The sequence below is a fragment of the Pelodiscus sinensis genome, chromosome 27 (assembly GCF_049634645.1).
Source record: "Pelodiscus sinensis isolate JC-2024 chromosome 27, ASM4963464v1, whole genome shotgun sequence".
Classification (NCBI taxonomy): Eukaryota; Metazoa; Chordata; order Testudines; family Trionychidae; genus Pelodiscus; species Pelodiscus sinensis.
Genome location: NC_134737.1, coordinates 1,268,769 through 1,288,879, shown reverse-complemented (window position 1 = coordinate 1,288,879; position 20,111 = coordinate 1,268,769). Strand labels below are relative to the sequence as shown.

Sequence of the window (20,111 nt, the reverse complement as noted above, 5' to 3'; positions counted from 1 at the left end):
ATGGACTTCTCATGTAGAATGGTCCAGGCTGAGGTTGATGGTGGGGTGTAGGTTGTTGAAATCTCTGTGGAATGTCTCCAGTGTTTCTTGGCCATGCATCCAGATCGTAAAGATGTCATCGATGTAGCGTAAGTAGAGAAGGGCTAAAAGGGGATGGGAGTTGAGGAAACATTGTTCTAGGTCAGCCATAAAGATGTTAGCATACTGTGGGGCATGGCTGACCTAGAACAACGTTTCCTCAACTCCCGTCCCCTTTTGCCCCTTCTCTACTTACGCTACATCGATGACATCTTTATGATCTGGACACATTGTATCCTTTGGTATATATGGTTGTGACTATTTTCTTCCACTATTTGATCTGAGGAGAAGTGGGTCTGGCTAAAACTATTGAACCCTCTGGGGCATTTTCTGCTCTCAAAAGGGCAGACCTGAATCAATTCTAACTTTTTTTCCTATATTAAACAAACTCCAGCTGTATTTTGCTTCAGCTACACCAGACTAACACGGCTACATTTGTATTACTATGTCTATCCTAGTCTGTTTGCTAGCAAAGATTTACAAATGGTGTTTGAAAACAGATGCACATCCAGGATGGCTGCCTAACTATGAGTTTAAATGTAATAGTCTACACTGGATAAACCAAAGCCATTTGATATGCCAGACGTGCCATATAAAATAAACACCTCCTGAAAGAGCGGGTGCGGATTAAAGTCTCAGCAAATGGGCTGCAACATGAAAATAAAGTTGCATAACTGCAAGGGATGCCTAGCAATATCACCAAGAACACAAAGGGCTTGTTGCCTGTGGATTTACCACTGTAAACAAACATGAACTTAAGAACGCCAGGTGCCCCAGAGGTAATGATCAGAACAGGGAATCAACAAGTGATCCATCCCATCTCCCATTCCCAGCTTCTGACGGACGCTAGGGACACCATCCCTGCCCATCCTGGCTAATAGCCATTAATGGACTTACCTTCTGTGAATTTACCCAGCTCTTTTTTGAACCCTGTTATAGTCTTGGCCTTTACACAATAGTCTCTGGCAAGGAGTTCCACAGGTGGACTGTGAATTATGTGAAGAAATACTTCTTTTTGTTTGTTTAAAACCAGATACCTTTTATTTGGTGACCCCTAGTTTTTGTATTATGGTAAGTTATAACTCAACTTTATTCACTTTTTCCATACCTGTCATGACTTCTATATATTTCTGTCATATCACCCCTTAGTCATCTCTTTTCCAAGCTGAAAAGTCAGAGTCTTATTTATCTCTCCTCCTGTGGCAGCCGTTCCAAACCCCTAATAATTTTTGTTGCACTTTTCTGAACTTCTTCCGGTGCTGCAATCTCCCAGTGCAGTGTTTCAGCCATTAAATTTAATTATATGGCATTCAACAGAAGTTCTGTAAATATGATCTTAGTTGGCTTTGTGCTGTTTGTCTAAAAGATTATTTCTGGATAAAGCAGTAAATTTGCAGGCACAGGAAAAGCAAGCATGGGTTCTTTTTCCTAAGCAGGTGGTGTGGAGTATGGCACATCTGTACTTTATCTTAACCTGGTATCCCAGTCAAATGCTGCTTCCTTTTTCTTCATTTCAGTACATCTGACTTGAGAGAAAATTAACCTTAACCTTTTCCCTCCGTAACACTTATTACCCAGTAATCAGTTTCATACATGCAATTGGAAATCAGCAATCAGGCTCTCCAACAGTGACCTCATTAATATTACATAACTGTCTTCAAGGTTTTATTCCTTTTGTATTTCCATTCACCCCATCAGCACTCCATAATTTTGCAAATATGAGCTTTGATAATTGGATAGTACCAGCCCTGCAAAGGTATTCTGTAAGACATTCTGAAGAAATGCTTAATTGAACTTTGGATTTATTTTGGACACACACAGGCTTATATGCAATTATTACATAATGAAGCTACAATTTCTAATTTCAAAAAAGTGTCCTGTTATTTAATAATTGAACCATAGATTGCAAACCATAGAGCAGAGTACAAACAAAATTAAAATGGAGGCAAATGCATAATTTAACATATGGTGGGTTAGTTAGCAAGACTTAATTGGAAAGTACAACAGGAAAGTACAAGTCATATATGAACTCATATTTTATTGTATTTGAAATGAGTGGTGGAAATTGCACAGTTTTTGCTGCACAATATTTTGTAATTCAAAGAGTTCTTGCCAAATGCTAAGATGTTCTAATTCAAAGCAGCTGAAGTAAACTAGATAGTTGAACTGTCTGTCAGGTATAGTCCTGTCTGAGATGAACTGTAGATTGATAGAGTCCAAGGCCAGAAGAGACTATTGTGACCCTACTCTGACCCTCTGTATAACACAAGTAATAGGGATGTGAATGACTAGTCGCTCCCCCCCTCCCGCTTGCTACCTCTATCAGAAAGAGGCAGCAAGGTTGGGGGCGGGAGGTAGGGGTACTTCACACGACCTTGATGCTTAGGATCCTGGGACCAGACCCTGGGCTCCACACAACACTGCCCTTTGAAACGCCTCATGGAGCCTGACACTGGGCTCCCCGCAGTATTTCAAAGCATCAGTGCCTCATAGAGCCCGGGATCTGCGGGGGAGGTGAGGGAAGGGGGGGGCCCAGCTGACCCCAGGCTCCACGTGGCAACTGCCACTTTTGAAACGCCCTGTGCTCCCCGCAGCGCTCTCGCCTTTGACGTGTAGTAGCAGCCCTGGGCTGAGGTGCCCTATTGAATAGTTGATGCAAATTGCATCAACTATTCAATTAGTCAAAATGTAATATCCCTACAAAGTAATTCCTAGAACAGAGATCTATTAGAAAAATATTCCGTCTTGATTTAACAATTTTCAGTTAGAAGAATTTACCATGACCCCTGGTAAATTGTTCCAATCGTTAATTACTCTCATCATTAAAAGTGTATGCCTTATGTTTAGTCTAAATTTGTCTCATGTCCACTTCCAGCCATTGGATCATATCATACCTTTCTCTACGAGATTGAAGAGCTCATTATTAAACTTATCAACTGTATTCAAGTCACTCCTTAACCTTCTCTTTGGCAAACTAAAATATTGAGCTCTTTGAGTCTATAAGGCTGGTTTTCTAATCCTTCAGCCCTTCTCATGGCTCCTCTGAAACCTCTCCAATTCATCAACCTCCTTCTTGAAATGTGGGCACCAGAATAAGTGTACCAGCAGTGGCTGCATGAATGCCAGTTACAGAGGCAGAATAACCTCTCTGCTCCTACTTAAGATTCTCCTCAGAGAATTGCATTAGCCCTTTTGACTACAGCATCACACTAGGAACTTAAGTTCAGCTCTGCCATAACCCCCAAATATTTTTGAGTCGCTGCTTCCCCAGTAAAAGTCCCCCAGTAAATGTGCCTAATTAGTTCTTAACTTGTTCTTTTACCACTAGGAGCTGCTCACCTCCTCCCTGTATTGTGCTGCCCAGTGCAGCAGACTGGGAACTGACCTGATCTCTGAAGACTGAGGCAAAAAAAGCATTGAGTACTTATCTTTTTCTACATCATCTGTCACTAGGTTGCCTCCCCCATTCGCTTCACTTGTCATTTTTCTACAGTGTCTAACTTCTAATTTATATTCACTATCAACTTCCCCTTTCTTCCAATTTTTATGTATTTAATTTTTATAGTTGCCTTTATTTCTCCTCTAAGCAAAGTGAGCTTTTTACCCAGCACAGTCTTCCTCCCCAGTTGTAGCATTGTGGTTCTTTGGGTCTCTAGTAAGGTGTTCTTAAATGATTCCCAATTGCCAATCACACTTTTCTGATTAAATTCTTCCTCCCTGCTGATTTGATTGGTAATTTGTTTTCAGCATTGTGAAAGTGGCCCTATTTGTAGCAATTATATATTGCACCTTAATCCCAACTCATACAAACACAATGGTAGAAGGTGTTTTAGTCTCTGTGAAATGGTGTTACTGACAGACATCTGCAGCTGGTTTTGGACACACTCTTCACTCCACATGCTAAGAAGATAATTTCACTGAGGACTTTGTGACATTTCTTACTGGAACAATCTGACCACTTCGTTCTTGTTCTTGTCAACGGAGATCTACAAGCTTAGAATTGGTTGCACAACTGCGCTGACTAAACAAAGATATAAACACTGTAATAATCTTTCCAATGGTCAAATGTAACTTACTATGTACTCTTCATATTCCTTTGTCTGTACTAGCTCCAAACACAAAGGACTTGGATGTTTTCTTGCGAAAACAGGAGTCTGGGTTTGGCTTCCGTGTACTCGGAGGGGATGGACCAGACCAGTCAGTAAGTGAATTAATTTATCTATTTCCTGGACTTCCAGAGCTTGTGCTGTAGTTCATGTAATATCTCCGTCACAGCATCACTGTAATTTTTTTTTTCCATCTTGAGTTAAGTGGATAAGTTTTATTTCTTCACCTTAAACAGCTATATTGTATGTTGATACCATATTCACCTTAAACAGAGCAGTATGTTTTTACACTGCTTTGTGGGTAGTTCTGGTTATCTTTCTCAGAATGCTTTCAGAGCTAAATTGCTACAAATTTGGTTGCAAACAAGCAGGAGATAATTGAGAATGAAAAGCAAAGACATGTGGGGGGCTCTGCCTTTAAGCTTTAGAGAAGTGATGTCCAAAGTGCAGTGTCATACGATGGACAAACTGAGACAATGGGGCTTGGTGTTATGCTAGTATCTACAAACACAACTTATTCAGTTGAGCCCTCATGGGCTGTGTCTAGACTGGCCAGTTTTTTCAGAAAATCAGCTGCTTTTCCGGAAAAACTTGCCAGCTGTCTACACTGGCCGCTTGAATTTCCGCTGTAAGAAATTAGTGCTTCTTGCGGAAATACTATTCTGCTCCCCATTCAGGCAAAAGTCCCTTTTGTGCAAAAGGGCCAGTGTAGACAGCTCAGATTTGTTTTGCACAAAAAAGCCCCGATCGCGAAAATGGCGATCGGGGCTTTTTTGCCGAAAAGCGCGTCTAGATTGGCACGGACGCTTTTCCGCAAAAAGTGCTTTTGCGGAAAAGCGTCCGTGCCAATCTAGATGCTCTGTTCCAAAAACGCTTTTAACAGAAAACTTTTCCGTTAAAAGCATTTCCGGAAAATCATGCCAATATAGACGCAGCCATGATGTTTAGTTGGCAGGAGAAACTTGGGGCAAAATCTGATGCTCATTCACTGTGAAAGCTGTGAAGTCACTATTGTCACTTAATATTCAAATACAACGGGACCAAATTTCCCAGATTTTGGGTCAGTGAGGAGCCCATCAGCTTGGGAGCGAGCGGCCTTTCACAAATTGAGGTGGGAACTCAAGTTTGTCTCTCTCCTTGAAGGAGAGAAATACAGTACCCCAAAGTCCTATAGGGGAAGGTGAGACGGTGTTCTTATCAGTAAAACAACTGGAACAAATACTTGAGCAATGAGATGTTGAGCTAAAGCTTCAGCAGGGTAAAAAGAGGTAAACAAAGCAACCAGGCATGATTAGCTGTATTTTATATTTATTCCGTGATCAGCAGATTCCTTGTCAAAGTCAGCAGTTGTTGGATTTCTGCAAGCATCACTGCTATACTCCTCCATATCAACATTGGTGTCTTGATGGAGAGAAAAGGGCCTCAGTGACAGGCACATTAAAAGTTGTGTTTTAGATTATATCTGAGGGGGGAAAACCCTTATCTGCATGTTTTGCAGTTAACTTCTCCATATTCTTACGGATATGGTGGAAGCAGCGGTCTCCAACCTTTTTACACCCAAGATCACTTTTTAAGTCTCAAAACAGGCGAAGATCTACTGCCCCGCCCCTTCCTTGAAGCCCCGCCTACATTACATGAGGAAATCTAATGTAAATGTACTGCGCAGTTCAGAGAGGGCTCAAGAGCTACTCTTAGAGCCCCTGAGATCTACCGGTAGCTCACGATCTACTGGTTGGTGACCACGGTGGTAGAGCAAACCTGCTCTGTCTGCCCAGAGAGCTGAATGTGGCCTAGTTCTCAGTAGAGTTGCTAATGAGTGAGGACTGACAGCAGCAGTAGTTAATGAAACGAGTTGGGTGTGGAGCTTTTTGGTGTGTTGCATGAGACCAGATTTTTTTAAAACAAGACGCAGTTCTGTCTGAACACAGACATTTAACTCCAGTCCCATTAAGAGCCAACGGAAGGCGATAAAATGGTTTGTTACCTTTCTTCCCTTTCCTCTTCATGGTTGATTTCAGTCCCCCCAGGCTCTGTCACTTTCCGTTTGCCTAGAATCTTGCTTGGCAGCAGCAGTTCTCCATCGAGCCTCTATGCTATAATGATTCTGTCCTGAGAGTGCTCTCAAAAGACGGGGTTGGCACCAAACCGTTGCACATTACAGCATCTAATCGCATTAATGGGGTTGGCTCCAGTGCACGCTGGTAATGCTCAGGACAACAGCCATGTCAGTTGAACTAGAAAATATGAGAGGCCTTTCTGGCTGTTCCAGAAAAGTCACTTCCCACTTCCTTTGTTACCGCCTTGTTAACATTATTCTGCTGCAGAAGGGAAGGAGGCCAGGAGAAAATTGTAATGCATCTTTTTGTGAATGGTTTTTGTAAGCCTTTCACTTCTGGAAATTGCAGTTCAGAAATGATTTGTAAGCCATCAGATAGGTGTGTTGGCTTCACTCTCCAGAGCTGTGCCACAGTGTGACTCGGGTGACAGGTTCTGCTTGAGAGAGGCCTTGGTGGGAAGGAATGCAAGAGAGGGGTGAGGATGGCGTCAGCTTGGCGAAGACATGAATGGAAATTCCCAGAGTCCCTATTCATGCTGTGGCTAGTTCTAGGGAATTCTGCCCTGTTTCTCACTCACCAAAGCCCAGTTTCCCCACGCAAGTAGAACTCTGTCCCTGACTGTATGGCGGTGACCAGCCGCACCACCGGGGAGGTGGAGGGGGGGGGGGCAGCAGGAGCAGTTGCCCCCCGGGAGATTCAGAGAGGCTCAGAATTGCCAGGTGTTGCAGCAGCCAAAGTGCCAAGTCCCTTTGAAATGCTGCCAGAAAGCTGCTCCTCACAACTCTGAAGGCTGGTCTGCGTGGTGCTAAGGGATGATTACCCTCTGCCCCACCCTTCTGGGGTGCTAAGCCCAGTCCCCCCACACACAGACACCTAGTCCCGGGACCGGCGGCGGCTGTTGCCCCCTGCTGGCAGTGACTGCTCCCTCTTCTGCCAACCTGGGGATAGAGACACTGATAGCGAGCATGCCCTTTCATATGCAATTGAAATGCATTCTGCATTTACATCTGAGATCCAATGCCAGCTGGTTTTGTGACTTGCATTTAAAGGAAAGGGTGACCCGAGTGCTGCTTCTAGAGGAAATCACAAACAATTTTAGGGGTTTTATTGTATTCTTCTGCTTTGTTGCTATAGCAACTGTAGCTGTGTTGGTAATAGTCCTAGCAATGCCCTGAGTGCAAGTGGCGGGGTGGTTGGGGAAGAAATATGCGCTCTGCTTAACCTTGGAAAGCTGCTGGGCATCACTGGTTTGAGACTTCGCTTCAGTGGATTTTTTTTCTAGTTTATATAACTGCAGTGTGTACGCTGCTCCTGTCTTTGGCGTGTAGCTGGTGTGTGTTTGGGTGGAAAGGTGCATGCCAAACGGGTGTGAGTGCTGCCACTGTTCAAATGCATGTTCTGATCACCAGTATGTGCACATGGCAGATTTTGGGTGTGCAGTTTTTTTCTTAGGCTCTTTGAACTTGAATTTCCACACTGGGGTTACCTAGCAGGTCTCAGTAATGACAGTGTACCATAGCTGTGTGATGACACAAGCATTTCTTGTCAGTCATTTTGAGTAATTTTTGATGCGCAGAGCAAATATCATAAATAACACATGAATACAGTAAAACAGCCAGACAGACAAGGGTACGAATACAGAGCGTGTCCTGCTCATGAGGTGGTAACCCTTCAGCTGATAGGAATTAATGAATAAAAACAAACTTTACAAGAAGATGAGCATTAAGTTTGAACGTCAGGAAGCTGGGACGGTCTCATTTCTACACTTGCTGATGAGGTTGGTCTAATGTGGCTTCTGTAGCATGCATTTTGCTGGATTTAGAAGGGGAAATAATGAGGACTTTTTAAGGACACCCTACAAAAAGACCCTTTTTAGACCCTCTTTCTTTAGGGATTAGACATTACATGTTCTGTGTGTTCGAGATCCCGTGCCCAATGATTGCTCTCTGTGACAGATATACATTGGGGCCATCATCCCACTGGGGGCTGCAGAGAAAGACGGCCGACTCCGAGCTGCTGATGAGCTGGTGTGCATTGATGGAATCCCGGTCAAAGGGAAATCACACAAACAAGTGCTGGACTTAATGACCAGTGCTGCACGGAATGGCCAGGTGCTACTCACTGTCCGGAGAAAGATCATCTTTAGCGGTAAGTGCCAGGTATCCAGACTAAACCCAGTCCTGCTAGGTTTGCTGGAGTTGGGTAGCGTGGCCAGGGGAGCCTTGTTCTTGGACTTGGTGTGGAGGAACGTTTCCATGGGCATAATCAGATAATGATATAAAGCTGGACAGTAACTATTAACACATCAGGAATGAGCAACTTCCTAAGCTCACCTCCACTCCCAGATGAGTGGGGTAAAACGCCCGCCTGCCTGCCTTTCTGCGTTGCAGTACTCTGCACTCTGAGGCTTGTTAGAATTGGCTCAGCAGGGTTAAGTGCATTGTTGTACTAAATGCAGAAATTAAGCTAATAGAACGGCATTCTGGAAGCAGCTCCGATATGGAAACTGAGGTAGAGAAGGCTTGTCATGCAGTTGAGCTGTCAAGGGACAGTGACAGAACTGAAAACAGAACCCAGGAATCCTGGCTTGCAATACCCTGTTCACATTAGTAAACACCACGACCTCTCTCAGATCTTTCAGTCAGGATCGCTGGAATGGTACCTTTATAAACAGAGAAAAAATACAAAGTGTGTCACTTTCATAGCCTCTCCCCTTTCACAGTCATGCATGTGGAAGGCAGCATGACCTAGTGGGCTGAGTATATGAGCTTAGACAGTCTTAAATTCTCATTCCAGGCCTGTGGCTGATGACAGATGACACAGAAGTAAGTTACTCTCAGTAAAATGGGAGTGATATCTACCTAGGGGTATTAGTGAGTTAACACTGTCAGTGGTGTTTCTGCCAGGTGCCACATGGAAACCAGGCAAACAAGGAGGAGCTGGGTCTCCAGTCATAATGACGTTTTATATCTGTGTAGTGTTAAGCAGATTGCAGTCGCTTCGGGAGCGCCTCTCTCTCATTTTTTGTTTCAAGTGAAAATATGTGAAGTATTAAAGTAGGTATTACCTACCTAGGAATTCCAGATGTATTCTCTTGGTGCTGTATCCCTGGCTGCTGCCAGCCCGTCATAGCACACTGCCAGGAGAGCAGACTGAGCCAAGCACACAGAGGCCACCTAAAGGCTCAGTGATTAATTCAGTCACAAGAAAAGCAATTTTCTGTCTTTGCATCTCCAGTTGCATTGCCTCCCTGGTTAATTTTGACAGCGTGACATGTGCCAGAAAGAGAGGCTCTGAATCAAAGATCTTGAAAAGCTTACCTGGCTTCGTCGGTATCAGGCCAACTCTACTTCTGGTTGCTGTTTACTTCTCCTGGACTTAATTTGAAAAGAGAGGGAAAAAAAGCCCCTTCCTTACATGGCTTTATTTTACTGTGAACTGCCTAGAGAGGCATGTCCTCCCAGACAGCTCCCAGGCTGGGATTGCGCTTCAACATTTGAATGACCATTTAAAGTACTGAAACACCTTCAGACATGAACAGTTGATTCTCTGCAATAAAAATTGCGATAGTCCCAGTTCTAAGATGAATTTCTGCTATAGATCTTGTGTTTATGCCGTACACAAAAAACCAGTGCTGCCAAAACGAGAGTGAAGAGAGAGGCACAGTGAGGTTAGTAGTAAGTTCAGCAGCAGCTGAGTATCTGCTACCTCTGAGAGGGGGTTCCCTTCTGAGTTACAAGCAGTGGTGACAAAGCAGGTATGGGCCTGTGGAAGTAAGTTGATACAGCACGCCGTTCCAGCAGGCTCTAGGTAGCTGGAATACGTACCGGAGAACACCGTGCTGCCCCCAGCCACTCCACCAGCTGCCTCTCAGGAGAACAAGGCTGGGGGGCAGAGAGCTGAGAGCAGGTCAGCAGCTGGAGGAGCTGCCGCATTCTGCCCCTTTCCCTGCATGTTGCTGCTCCACCCAGAGGGGAAAAGCAGGGCTGCTGCTGCAGGGAGTCAGAGCAGACGCACGATGCAGCTCGATGGAGGCTTGGGGGCAGGGCTAGGTGTTCCCCTTCCCCACCCCTTGGTAACTGGGATGGAGAGAGAAGGGGAAAAGCATTGGGGCCCCCCCAGTCTGGGGGCCAGGCAGAGTGCCATGGAGGGTCACATGGTTCCCCCTTAGCTATTGTGCCCCCTGTACTGGGAAGAAATTAAGTTTTTCTTCACCGCTGGTTGTAAACGTGTGTATTGCAGGGTGGTGTTGGCAGACGTTAAACTCTTATTACGCATTCTCAAACCTGTGCAGTAACCTCTGCCCACAGTGCAAAGGGCTCTGCCCCGTGCTTCAGCTGCCTTGCTGATAAGCCTCTTGGCAGAGGGGAAGAGCTGCTGTGCTCTGCTCTGCTAGTGACCTGATGGCGTTTATCCTGGGAGATGCCCAGCCCAGTAGCACTCTGACTGAGGCAACCTGGTACTTCATGTTTTGTAGTGGAGAAGCAGCCGGCAGAGGAGGAGTCGCATCTGCCCATTTCCTCTCAAAATGGATCTCCCCGGCTGAACCGGGGAGAGGTCTCAATCAGACCGTCCCCAGAGGCCTATGATGTCCTGCTGCAGCGGAAAGAGAATGAAGGATTTGGCTTTGTCATCCTCACCTCAAAAAACAAACCTCCTCCGGGTGGTAAGTATTGGTGTCCCTGCTCCACTGGCGCCAGCCTGGGGGTTTAGCTCCGTTTCTCCTGCCAAAGCTGCAGGCACTTAGTTTTGCATGTGTGAGGGGGCGGGAAGACACTCGTTAGCAGTGCTAGAGCAGAGACAGGGAGATGTACCCTTGTGGTTCCGTCACTTGCACAACATGTAATGTGTTCATGCCGCGGCGGTGGGGCTTCTAAGAAGCACCCGGGATCTTTTGGGGGAAATGGCAACACACCGCGTTATGTGAGGTGGCAAAGTGAAAAGCATGCGCGCAGCCCAGCAGTCCTGCCCGTGCCGTAAGCGTTACCAGCCGGTTACTCCCATCAGCCAAGTGGCTAGTTAGGCTGAAGCGAGGTAGCAACCGGGCTCCCTGATGTTCCAGATCTTGTCCTGAAGCTTTGGGTTCCACCCTGCCAAGCCACCCCACCCGTCAGAGGAACTCCTTCTCATGCAAGTCTATGAGTTTTGTTGCATCAGTTGGGAATCTGTTCCTTTGCAACATTGGTTCATTGTTACTTGACATCGGTTTGCTGACATCTTCTCTGGGTGTTGTCCCACCCTGATTTTAAACTGGGACTTATGTGCTGGGAGTGCTTGCTTTTTACTGCAGGGTTGTCAGTTTGCCTCCCATCAGTCATCAGCTACAGTGGGTATATTTGGTAGTTTCTCTGTGTTCCAGAGTCTCCAGCCTCTCCCCATACCATCTGGATACTGTGCTGGCCTTCAGACTAACCGTTTTCAAACACTCATGTTCTTCACGCACACAAACAAGAATTGCATAATTGCTTCTCATAAGCAAGGATTACAAACAAAAACAAATGTAGCGCAAAGTATTGTAAGGTTAAAATAGCTACTGTTATAAACTCTTCCACAGGACAAAAGACATTCTTACACTCTTAGAGGGTAGCCCTAAGGGTGAAAGTGTGACCATAGTGAGTCACTTCTCATCTGTTCCTGCCTGGACATCAGCGACAGACAGAAACAGGCTTTCTGTGCCAACAGCAGTACAGTGAACCCTCGTTTATCGCGGTAGATAGGTTCCAAACCCTACCGCGATAGATGAAAATCCGCGAAGTAGAAGTAGGATCCTCAAAGCCTCGGGGGAAGCCGGCGGGAGGGGGGGGGGGGGCATCCCAGGCGCGCCTGGGCTGCTCCCCCGCCGGAGCCCCTCCGCGGCTTTCAAAGCCTCGGGGGAAGCCGGCGGGGGGGGCATCCCAGGCGCGCCTGGGCTGCTCCCCCGCCGGAGCCCCTCCGCGGCTTTCAAAGCCTCGGGGGAAGCCGGCGGGGGGGGCATCCCAGGCGCGCCTGGGCTGCTCCCCCGCCGGAGCCCCTCCGCGGCTTTCAAAGCCTCGGGGGAAGCCGGCGGGGGGGGCATCCCAGGCGCGCCTGGGCTGCTCCCCCGCCGGAGCCCCTCCGCGGCTTTCAAAGCCTCGGGGGAAGCCGGCGGGGGGGGCATCCCAGGCGCGCCTGGGCTGCTCCCCCGCCGGAGCCCCTCCGCGGCTTTCAAAGCGCCTGGGATGCCCCCCCGCCGGCTTCCCCGGAGGCTTTGAAAGCCGCGGAGGGGCTCCGGCGGGGGAGCAGCCCAGGCGCGCCTGGGATGCCCCCCCGCCGGCTTCCCCCGAGGCTTTGAAAGCCGCGGAGGGGCTCCGGCGGGGGAGCAGCCCAGGCGCGCCTGGGATGCCCCCCCGCCGGCTTCCCCGGAGGCTTTGAAAGCCGCGGAGGGGCTCCGGCGGGGGAGCAGCCCAGGCGCGCCTGGGATGCCCCCCCGCCGGCTTCCCCCGAGGCTTTGAAAGCCGCGGAGGGGCTCCGGCGGGGGAGCAGCCCAGGCGCGCCTGGGATGCCCCCCCGCCGGCTTCCCCGGAGGCTTTGAAAGCCGCGGAGGGGCTCCGGCGGGGGAGCAGCCCAGGCGCGCCTGGGATGCCCCCCCGCCGGCTTCCCCGGAGGCTTTGAAAGCCGCGGAGGGGCTCCGGCGGGGGAGCAGCCCAGGCGCGCCTGGGATGCCCCCCCGCCGGCTTCCCCCGAGGCTTTGAAAGCCGCGGAGGGGCTCCGGCGGGGGAGCAGCCCAGGCGCGCCTGGGATGCCCCCCCGCCGGCTTCCCCGGAGGCTTTGAAAGCCGCGGAGGGGCTCCGGCGGGGGAGCAGCCCAGGCGCGCCTGGGATGCCCCCCCGCCGGCTTCCCCCGAGGCTTTGAAAGCCGCGGAGGGGCTCCGGCGGGGGAGCAGCCCAGGCGCGCCTGGGATGCCCCCCCGCCGGCTTCCCCCGAGGCTTTGAAAGCCGCGGAGGGGCTCCGGCGGGGGAGCAGCCCAGGCGCGCCTGGGATGCCCCCCCGCCGGCTTCCCCCGAGGCTTTTTAAAGTTTTGGTAACCGCTACTTCGCGGTTCGACCATCGCGGATTCATAATGTAATGAAAAAAGTCCGCGAAGTCGTGAATCCGCGATAGTCGAACCGCGAAGTAGCGAGGGTTCACTGTAGGCCATTCCTTTCTGCTAGTCTCCCAGGGCAGCTGGCAGGGTACACTGCATTGCATTGGGCTGCATTTTAGCTATCTGACGAGTGCAGTCCAGAGTAAATGCAGGTAAGCAAAGTTTATTCACTAATCATGGAGAATAAGGAATTGAGTTTACCCACTTCTTTATCACCACCCTACTGGGTGCAGGGAACAGATATGCACACACTTAGCACATTCTGTGAAGAGGGCCTGATAGAAAAGAGTTACTTTGTAGTTAGTCCTAGAGCAGGGGTCTCCAACCTTTTTAAGCATGAGGTCACATTTTGAATTTAAGTGCACTCCAAACTCTACCTCAAACCCAAACATCCTTGCCTTGGCTCCTTTGTGCCCCTTCTCCGAGGCCCCCCCCTGCTCACTCTGTCCTCCCTCCCCCATCCTCCATCACTTGCCAGGCTGGGGCAGAGGGTTGGGGTGCAGGCTCTGGTCTTGGGTTAAGGGATTTGGAATGAGAAGGGCTCTGAACTGAATTTGGGCCAGGCAGTTGGGGTGCTGAGGGGGCGTTTGGATGCAGGGGTACTCGGGCTGGGGCTTGGGGTGCAGGAGGGGGTTCATGACTGGGGTAGGAGTTTGGGATGTGGGCTCCAGCTGGGTACTGCTAGTGGTTCCTGGGTGGTGGTGCAGTGGGGCTAAGGCAGGCTCACCCCTGCCCTAGCCCTGCACCACTCCCAAAGCAGCCAGCAAACTCCATCCCAAGTCCTGTTGTGCCCCCTCTGCTCTGCGGAGATGGGATACAAAATAGGAGAGGGGGCACCTTGACATCAGCACCCTCCTCTCCCACCCCACATCTGCCCTGCACAGCAAGCAAGAGGCTCCTGAGGGGACACCAAGGCAAAGGGCAGGAGATGCGCAGCAGTGGGAGGAGGAGCAGCTGAAGTGCCAGCCCTTGATCACCTCTTGGCCAAACCAGTCAGGATCCCCTGTCAGAGGCTGCAAGATCTGCCAGTAGATCCTGAGATACTGGTTGGTGACCACTGTGCTATATAAATCTCTTTCTGATGGAAGTAGAGTTCCAAACGTAGCCCTGTGACAGCCAGTCAGGGGGTGTGGCTTTTTGTCCAGGTCCCTGACTCTCTCACATCCCGGTACCTCTGAAGGCAATGATGGAACCACTGACTGGAGAACATTCTGTGTCAGCCAGGTGGTGTGTTACAAACCAGAAGTTTTGCCCTAAGTAATGTAGCACTTCTTAGGGTTCTGACTTGTGGATTTGGCTTGTGTGAAAATAGGAAGGTAATTTGTAAGTAGCAGTAGGAGACAAGCTGTTTGAGGGAGGCATCTAAAATTCCCTCATTAACGGGAAGATCTCGGACCTTTAGCTCTGGAGTTTATTATACTATGAAAAAAGCCAGAGCATTAGAAGGAGAGCAGCCCAGACAAGCTGAGCTGGAGCAGATCCATGTTAAAGCCTAGAAACGCAGAAGGAGAAAAAAAAATCTTTGTCCAGAACATTGACTTCTCTGGCTCACCTTTGCATTTTGATTACGCCCAGCACCATGGTCCTGAGCCACATTCTCAAGTGAATATGCAGCCTGAGGGTTTGATGTTTTTCCCCCAGTATACTTGAGTATTGCAAAGTATTTGTCCTGGCTGTGTCCCAGGGTAAAAAGCAATGTGTGTGCCTAGATTTGCTATTGCTGCAACAAGCAGGCTCTCTCTGACCCCCCCACCCCCCCGCCCAAGGATGTGTCATTACTTCTAAGCAAGCAAGCCAGCGACTTGCATATGGCAGAACAAATTGCCTCCTGCTGCAGAAGATTGTATTCGTTCATGCAGCTGTGATCTGCTTCCTTTCAAGGTTTTCGTTTAAGCATAATAATAACTCTCATGTGCCAGGGGTAAGGCTCTTAGTGGCTTTGCCTGGTTAATATTTTTCCTTCACTCTGCTGCCTTTTCCTGCCGTGTGGGTTTTTGTTGTTCCAGCGGATCTGTCATAGTTGGCTTGTTTATGTGTAAAGCTGTAGCGAAGGGAAAATGCCCGTGTAAATGGAAGTTTCTTAGGAAAGTGTGCAGCATAAGCCTGTTCGTAAACCCTTGGTTCCTCACACCGCAAACAATAGCAGAGACACACCTGGGAGTTGGAAGTTGAACGCCTCTATCCCAGACTGGCACTCTGTACCGTGGTACCGCCTGGGACCACGTAGCATTCCCGAAAGAGGCACATTGGGGTCAGCACTCTCAGGAGTGACCATGGCCAGGAGAATGAGTCAGGCCAGGGCTGCAGGGCTCCCATGGTCACCCTTGGGATCCTGTAAAGTCCCGCCCCTTCATACGCATCTGCTCTTTCTTGTTTTCATGTTGACCTTCTTCTTAAGCAACCTATTTATCTAAGGCTTCTTGATGCCTAGCTCCTGTGTAAGGCGCATTCAGATCTCCTACAAAAAGGCGTTATGGGTCACACTGTATGTGCTGTGTGTGTGATCTTCCTGACTGATTCACCAAAGTAACCACTTCAGAAGTGGAACCAACAATGGTTTACCTCTTTCTGCCTTTCATCTAGTTACAGGGATAGCCACACGGAGAAAATCAGGGTCCTCCCCCCCATTTCTCTGAATGTTCCCTGCTTACATGCATTCCTGTTTGTTTTGCAAACCAACGTAATAGGTTGATTTATTTTCCTTTGCTCTGATAGTGCCTCCAGGATGGAGAGAATTCTTTGGGGGATTGTATGAGACCATTTTTCGCTAATCTCTCGATCTTTAACTTGCTGGTTTAAGGGTAATGAGCCTTGGCTGCCAACAAAGTGAAACCCTATCACAAAACCCACCTCTTCTTAGCACTCCATGTGCATGGCTGCCAGCCGGTATTGCCCAGAATGTGGAATTCTCTATAACTGCCCCATCTTTGCCTCCCCACCAGTTTCAAACATGCAAGTTGAAGTGACACTAAACAGCTAGTCCCGCTCTGATTATAAGCACTCTCTGGTAGAGCCACTCAGATTTATTTGAGGCAGTTAACAGCAATTGTTTACATGTGTAGGACTTCATATAAATGAACAGTAACCATGGCTGCCTGTTAAAAGTAAAACGCACGCTGAAAAAGCTGACATGTCTCTTCCTGGCTCCCCAGTGATTCCTCACAAGATTGGGCGTGTGATTGAAGGAAGCCCAGCTGATCAGTGTGGGAAGCTGAAAGTGGGAGATCGTATCTCAGCTGTGAACGGACAGTCAATCATAGAGCTCTCCCATGACAGCATAGTGCAGCTGATTAAAGATGCAGGCCACGCGGTCACCCTGACTGTCGTTGCTGAGGAAGGTAAGGAAAATGCCTGCCTGTTTCTCCCCAGTGCATATGCTAATGGTGGCACCGCCTGCAGGGAAGGGCACCCTGCCAAATGATCACCAAGTACTTCTGTAATAAAATAGCTGTCACGCCCAGAGTCTGGTTTCATACCATCTTAAGTGAGCAAACTGAAAAGGAAGTGGTGTAAAGGCGTCAGAGGCTTTAGGAATATAATCCACCGCGTGGCAGAATATGAAACTCATTTCATTTGCTTGATGGAAGTTGGGCGCACAGGCTGTGGAGTGGGTGAGGGAATGAGACCAACTCAGAGATGGGTTTATTGAAAAAACAAGATTCAGGCATTCTGAGCATCAGAGCTGTGGTACGAAGGCCTGGCCATATAGCTCAAAGAGACTGCTTGTGACAGGAATATTCCCCCACCAGCTCTAGCACTTACCTGTGTGAAAGAGAGAGAAATTTCAGAATTCTGGGATGCCAGTGAAAAGTTGGGTTGAGTTTTCTGACCTTACCTGGCATCCTAAAGTTCTGCTGCTGGAAGAATTCACATTAGGAGAGTCCCTGTCCCAGAATTAAAAGGTAAGCCCCTACTGTGATATTGCCTGTGTCAGCAAGCATAAGGAGGCATGGGCAGTAGCACAGGGCAGCTGTGCCTCATGGGCCCTGTTGATGAGCAGAAGCCAAGCACTCTTAAGGCCTAGCCTCCCCTGCTGGGCAGTGTCAGTGTTTTCCTTTAGCTCCTGAACAGGCACAGATTGGCCTGATGCTGCATTTCCGGGACACAATGGAAACATTTGGTGGTTCTTAGCTCTTCTCAAGATACATTAGGAGAAAACTGTCATCCCACCATGAAATTCCTGCTGGCTGTTCTGCAAAGCTGCTCAGGTTACTAGCAATTTCAGCACACCAATCCTCTGAGCAGCAAAATGAACATTTGCAGTGCCCAAGTCCCACCTTCGGAGACGGCATTCTTTAATGAAAGCTCCCATGCAACACTGCCCTCCATTCTATATTGTTCCCTACACAAATAGTTCACTATAAATATGTAAAAGCCAGTCGTTTGAAGAGAGCTTTTTTCTGGCCCTGCTTACCATTGCATTTTTCTGGATTGCTACTTGTAGGTTTAATTAAAGTTGCTATCGTTATTTTGCCGGTAGGATGGCTTTCTCCGCTCTCAATAAATATCTAAAGCCAGCACAAGGACAAAGCCAATATTCCCTCTTCTTTCACATTTATTGCAGATATTTAACATGGTGTCTTAGCTTTCCACATAGAATATCCAAGAGTTAATTTATCTGCTAATTAATGTTTGAAACAGGTTCCTTTGATTTATAAAATCCATTGTTTCAGTGACACTTTCATTTTTATCAACCCTAATTCATTTCAGACCACAGGGAGGCAGCTCAGAGCAATCACGCTGCTCTTCATGCAGTTGAAGTTTAAGTTGAGGTTGCGCTAAAGTCCATTTCTATCTGGTTTTAATCAACCTTGTCTCTGGGATAAATTGCCTCTGCCATTACTATGTGAAAGTAACGCCCCTTATCACGCTCCCTGGAGAAACACTAATCCGTTCGCTTTTCTCCGTTCCTCCATCATCTTGAGATTTGCAGATAAACTTCAGAGATAAAACATGGGGCTGAGTGAAAATCAGTGTTGGAAAAACATGTCAGTAGCAAATTATAAAGCCAGCCCAAAGTGACCAATAGGCTTTGGGATTTGTGTGGCAGTTGGAGGAAATGCAGAAATCCATGTTACTCAGAAATGAGTAAATTACTGTTTCTAAAATAATCACTGGTTGAAGGCTGGGAACGTAGCTCAGACTGTAGCACAGCAGCAATGAGCACCAAGTCCCAGATCACAACATTCTCGGCAGGCACTATCCCGCCTAAAAGAGTCATGCTGGGGAACGCCAGTGCAGGCGTTACAATAGGTGGACCGTGGCCAGCTCTGGACCAACAGATGCTTTTGAGTTTCTCTCTGAAGTCTGGGTCTTGACATTAGATCATGGAGACCTCTCCGTTACATACTGTGGGAAGCAAGTTGGGCCTTATAGGAGTAGATCCTCTGCTGCTGCTGCAGCTACTTAACTGCTTTGTGGGTAGTACTGAGGAGAAAGAGTAGACTCTAATCCCAGAGACATACAGGAGGCCCCCAACTTGCAACTGCCCGAGTTCCGACCCCTCGCACTTACAAATGAGGGCTTGAGTTACGATGCCCCCGACTTGTGACGCTTCCCCCGGAACCAATCGCGTTGCAAGTCGGGGGCCTCCTGTACTCATTTAGCCAGAAGCTATCGAGCACCATAATGTTCAAACACTGACCGACTTTGCTGTTCCCCATTACTTGTTGGCCTTAGACTGGCAGTGAAGATGCTACCATGAAACTCAGTGGTCTCCAACCTTTTTACACCCAAGATCACTTTTTAAATGTCAGAACAAGCCAAGATCTACCGCCCCATGCTCCCCCCAAGACCCCACTGAGTCCTTGAAGCTCCGCCCTCTCTATTCTTCTCCTCTCCATCACTAGCTATCCCCAGTCCTTATATACTCTACACTGCTGCTTTTTTTTTTATTCTTCTGTAGGAAGAGGTTTTTCCAACATTTGGCCTGTCTAGACTGGACCAAATGTCAGAAAAACCCCTTCTTTCGGAAGCTCCCTTATTCCTCGTGGAACAGGGAATATAGGGCTTGCCAAAAGAGCATGTTTGCTCTTCCACTTAAAAAAATATTACAAACGCGTCCCTGGACGCAGAAGAGTTTTTCTGGGATATCTCTGGAATCCTGGAAAAACTCCTGCAGTGTAGCCAGACCCTTGCTGAGTTGAGACAGGATATGTGAGCTCTGGGGTGGGAATGAGGGATTTGGGTGTGGGAAGGGATAAGGGGTGTAAGCTCTGGGAGGACATCTGAATGCAGGAGGTGGAGGAGAAGGGGACACTGGCTCGGGGAGGGGGCTCCAGGCTGGGGAGTGCTGGGGTCAGATGGAGGGTTGGAGTGCTAAGTAAGTCACAGGCTTGTGGATGTGAGGGTGCAGGAATTTGGGTTGGAGTATGTCAGGGGCTCAGGGCATGGGATTCCAGTGTATGATAGGCTCAGATGTAGGGTCTGGGGGGTGGTGTGTGTACAGGAGTGTTATGATGCTGCAGCCAGATGGGGGCTTGGCGGCCAGGCTTCATTTTTAATAAAATACTATGTCAAACACACAACGTTTCTGCAGTGTCTTTATTTCTGAGAAGGGCAGAGAACCTGTTTTGAATTAGGGTCACTGACCCCCAGAAAAGTCAGTTAGGGACACACAAGTGAGATGCAACAACTCAAAAAAAAAAAAAACCCCAAGCCTCACTAATGTGGCCTCAACTATGCTGGTGGGAGCAGGGGACATGGTATTGGGAAAAGGTGCCAGTGGGGGACAGGGTAGAGGAGACAGGGTGCCGTGGAGGTAGGGGA

At 48.3% G+C, this 20,111-nt stretch overlaps 1 protein-coding gene across 4 annotated transcripts in view; it reads left to right on the top strand.

Moving 5' to 3' along the window:
- MAGI3 (membrane associated guanylate kinase, WW and PDZ domain containing 3) overlaps window positions 1-20,111 on the top strand; it is a 200,100-nt gene that overhangs the window by 167,983 nt on the left and 12,006 nt on the right. For all 4 annotated transcript variants that reach the window (XM_075910273.1, XM_075910272.1, XM_075910271.1 and 1 more), the window contains 4 exons: window positions 4,188-4,279; window positions 8,197-8,389; window positions 10,719-10,907; window positions 16,496-16,681. In XM_075910273.1, the coding sequence (XP_075766388.1) occupies window positions 4,188-4,279; window positions 8,197-8,389; window positions 10,719-10,907; window positions 16,496-16,681 (660 nt within the window). The remainder of the gene's footprint in view (window positions 1-4,187; window positions 4,280-8,196; window positions 8,390-10,718; window positions 10,908-16,495; window positions 16,682-20,111) is intronic.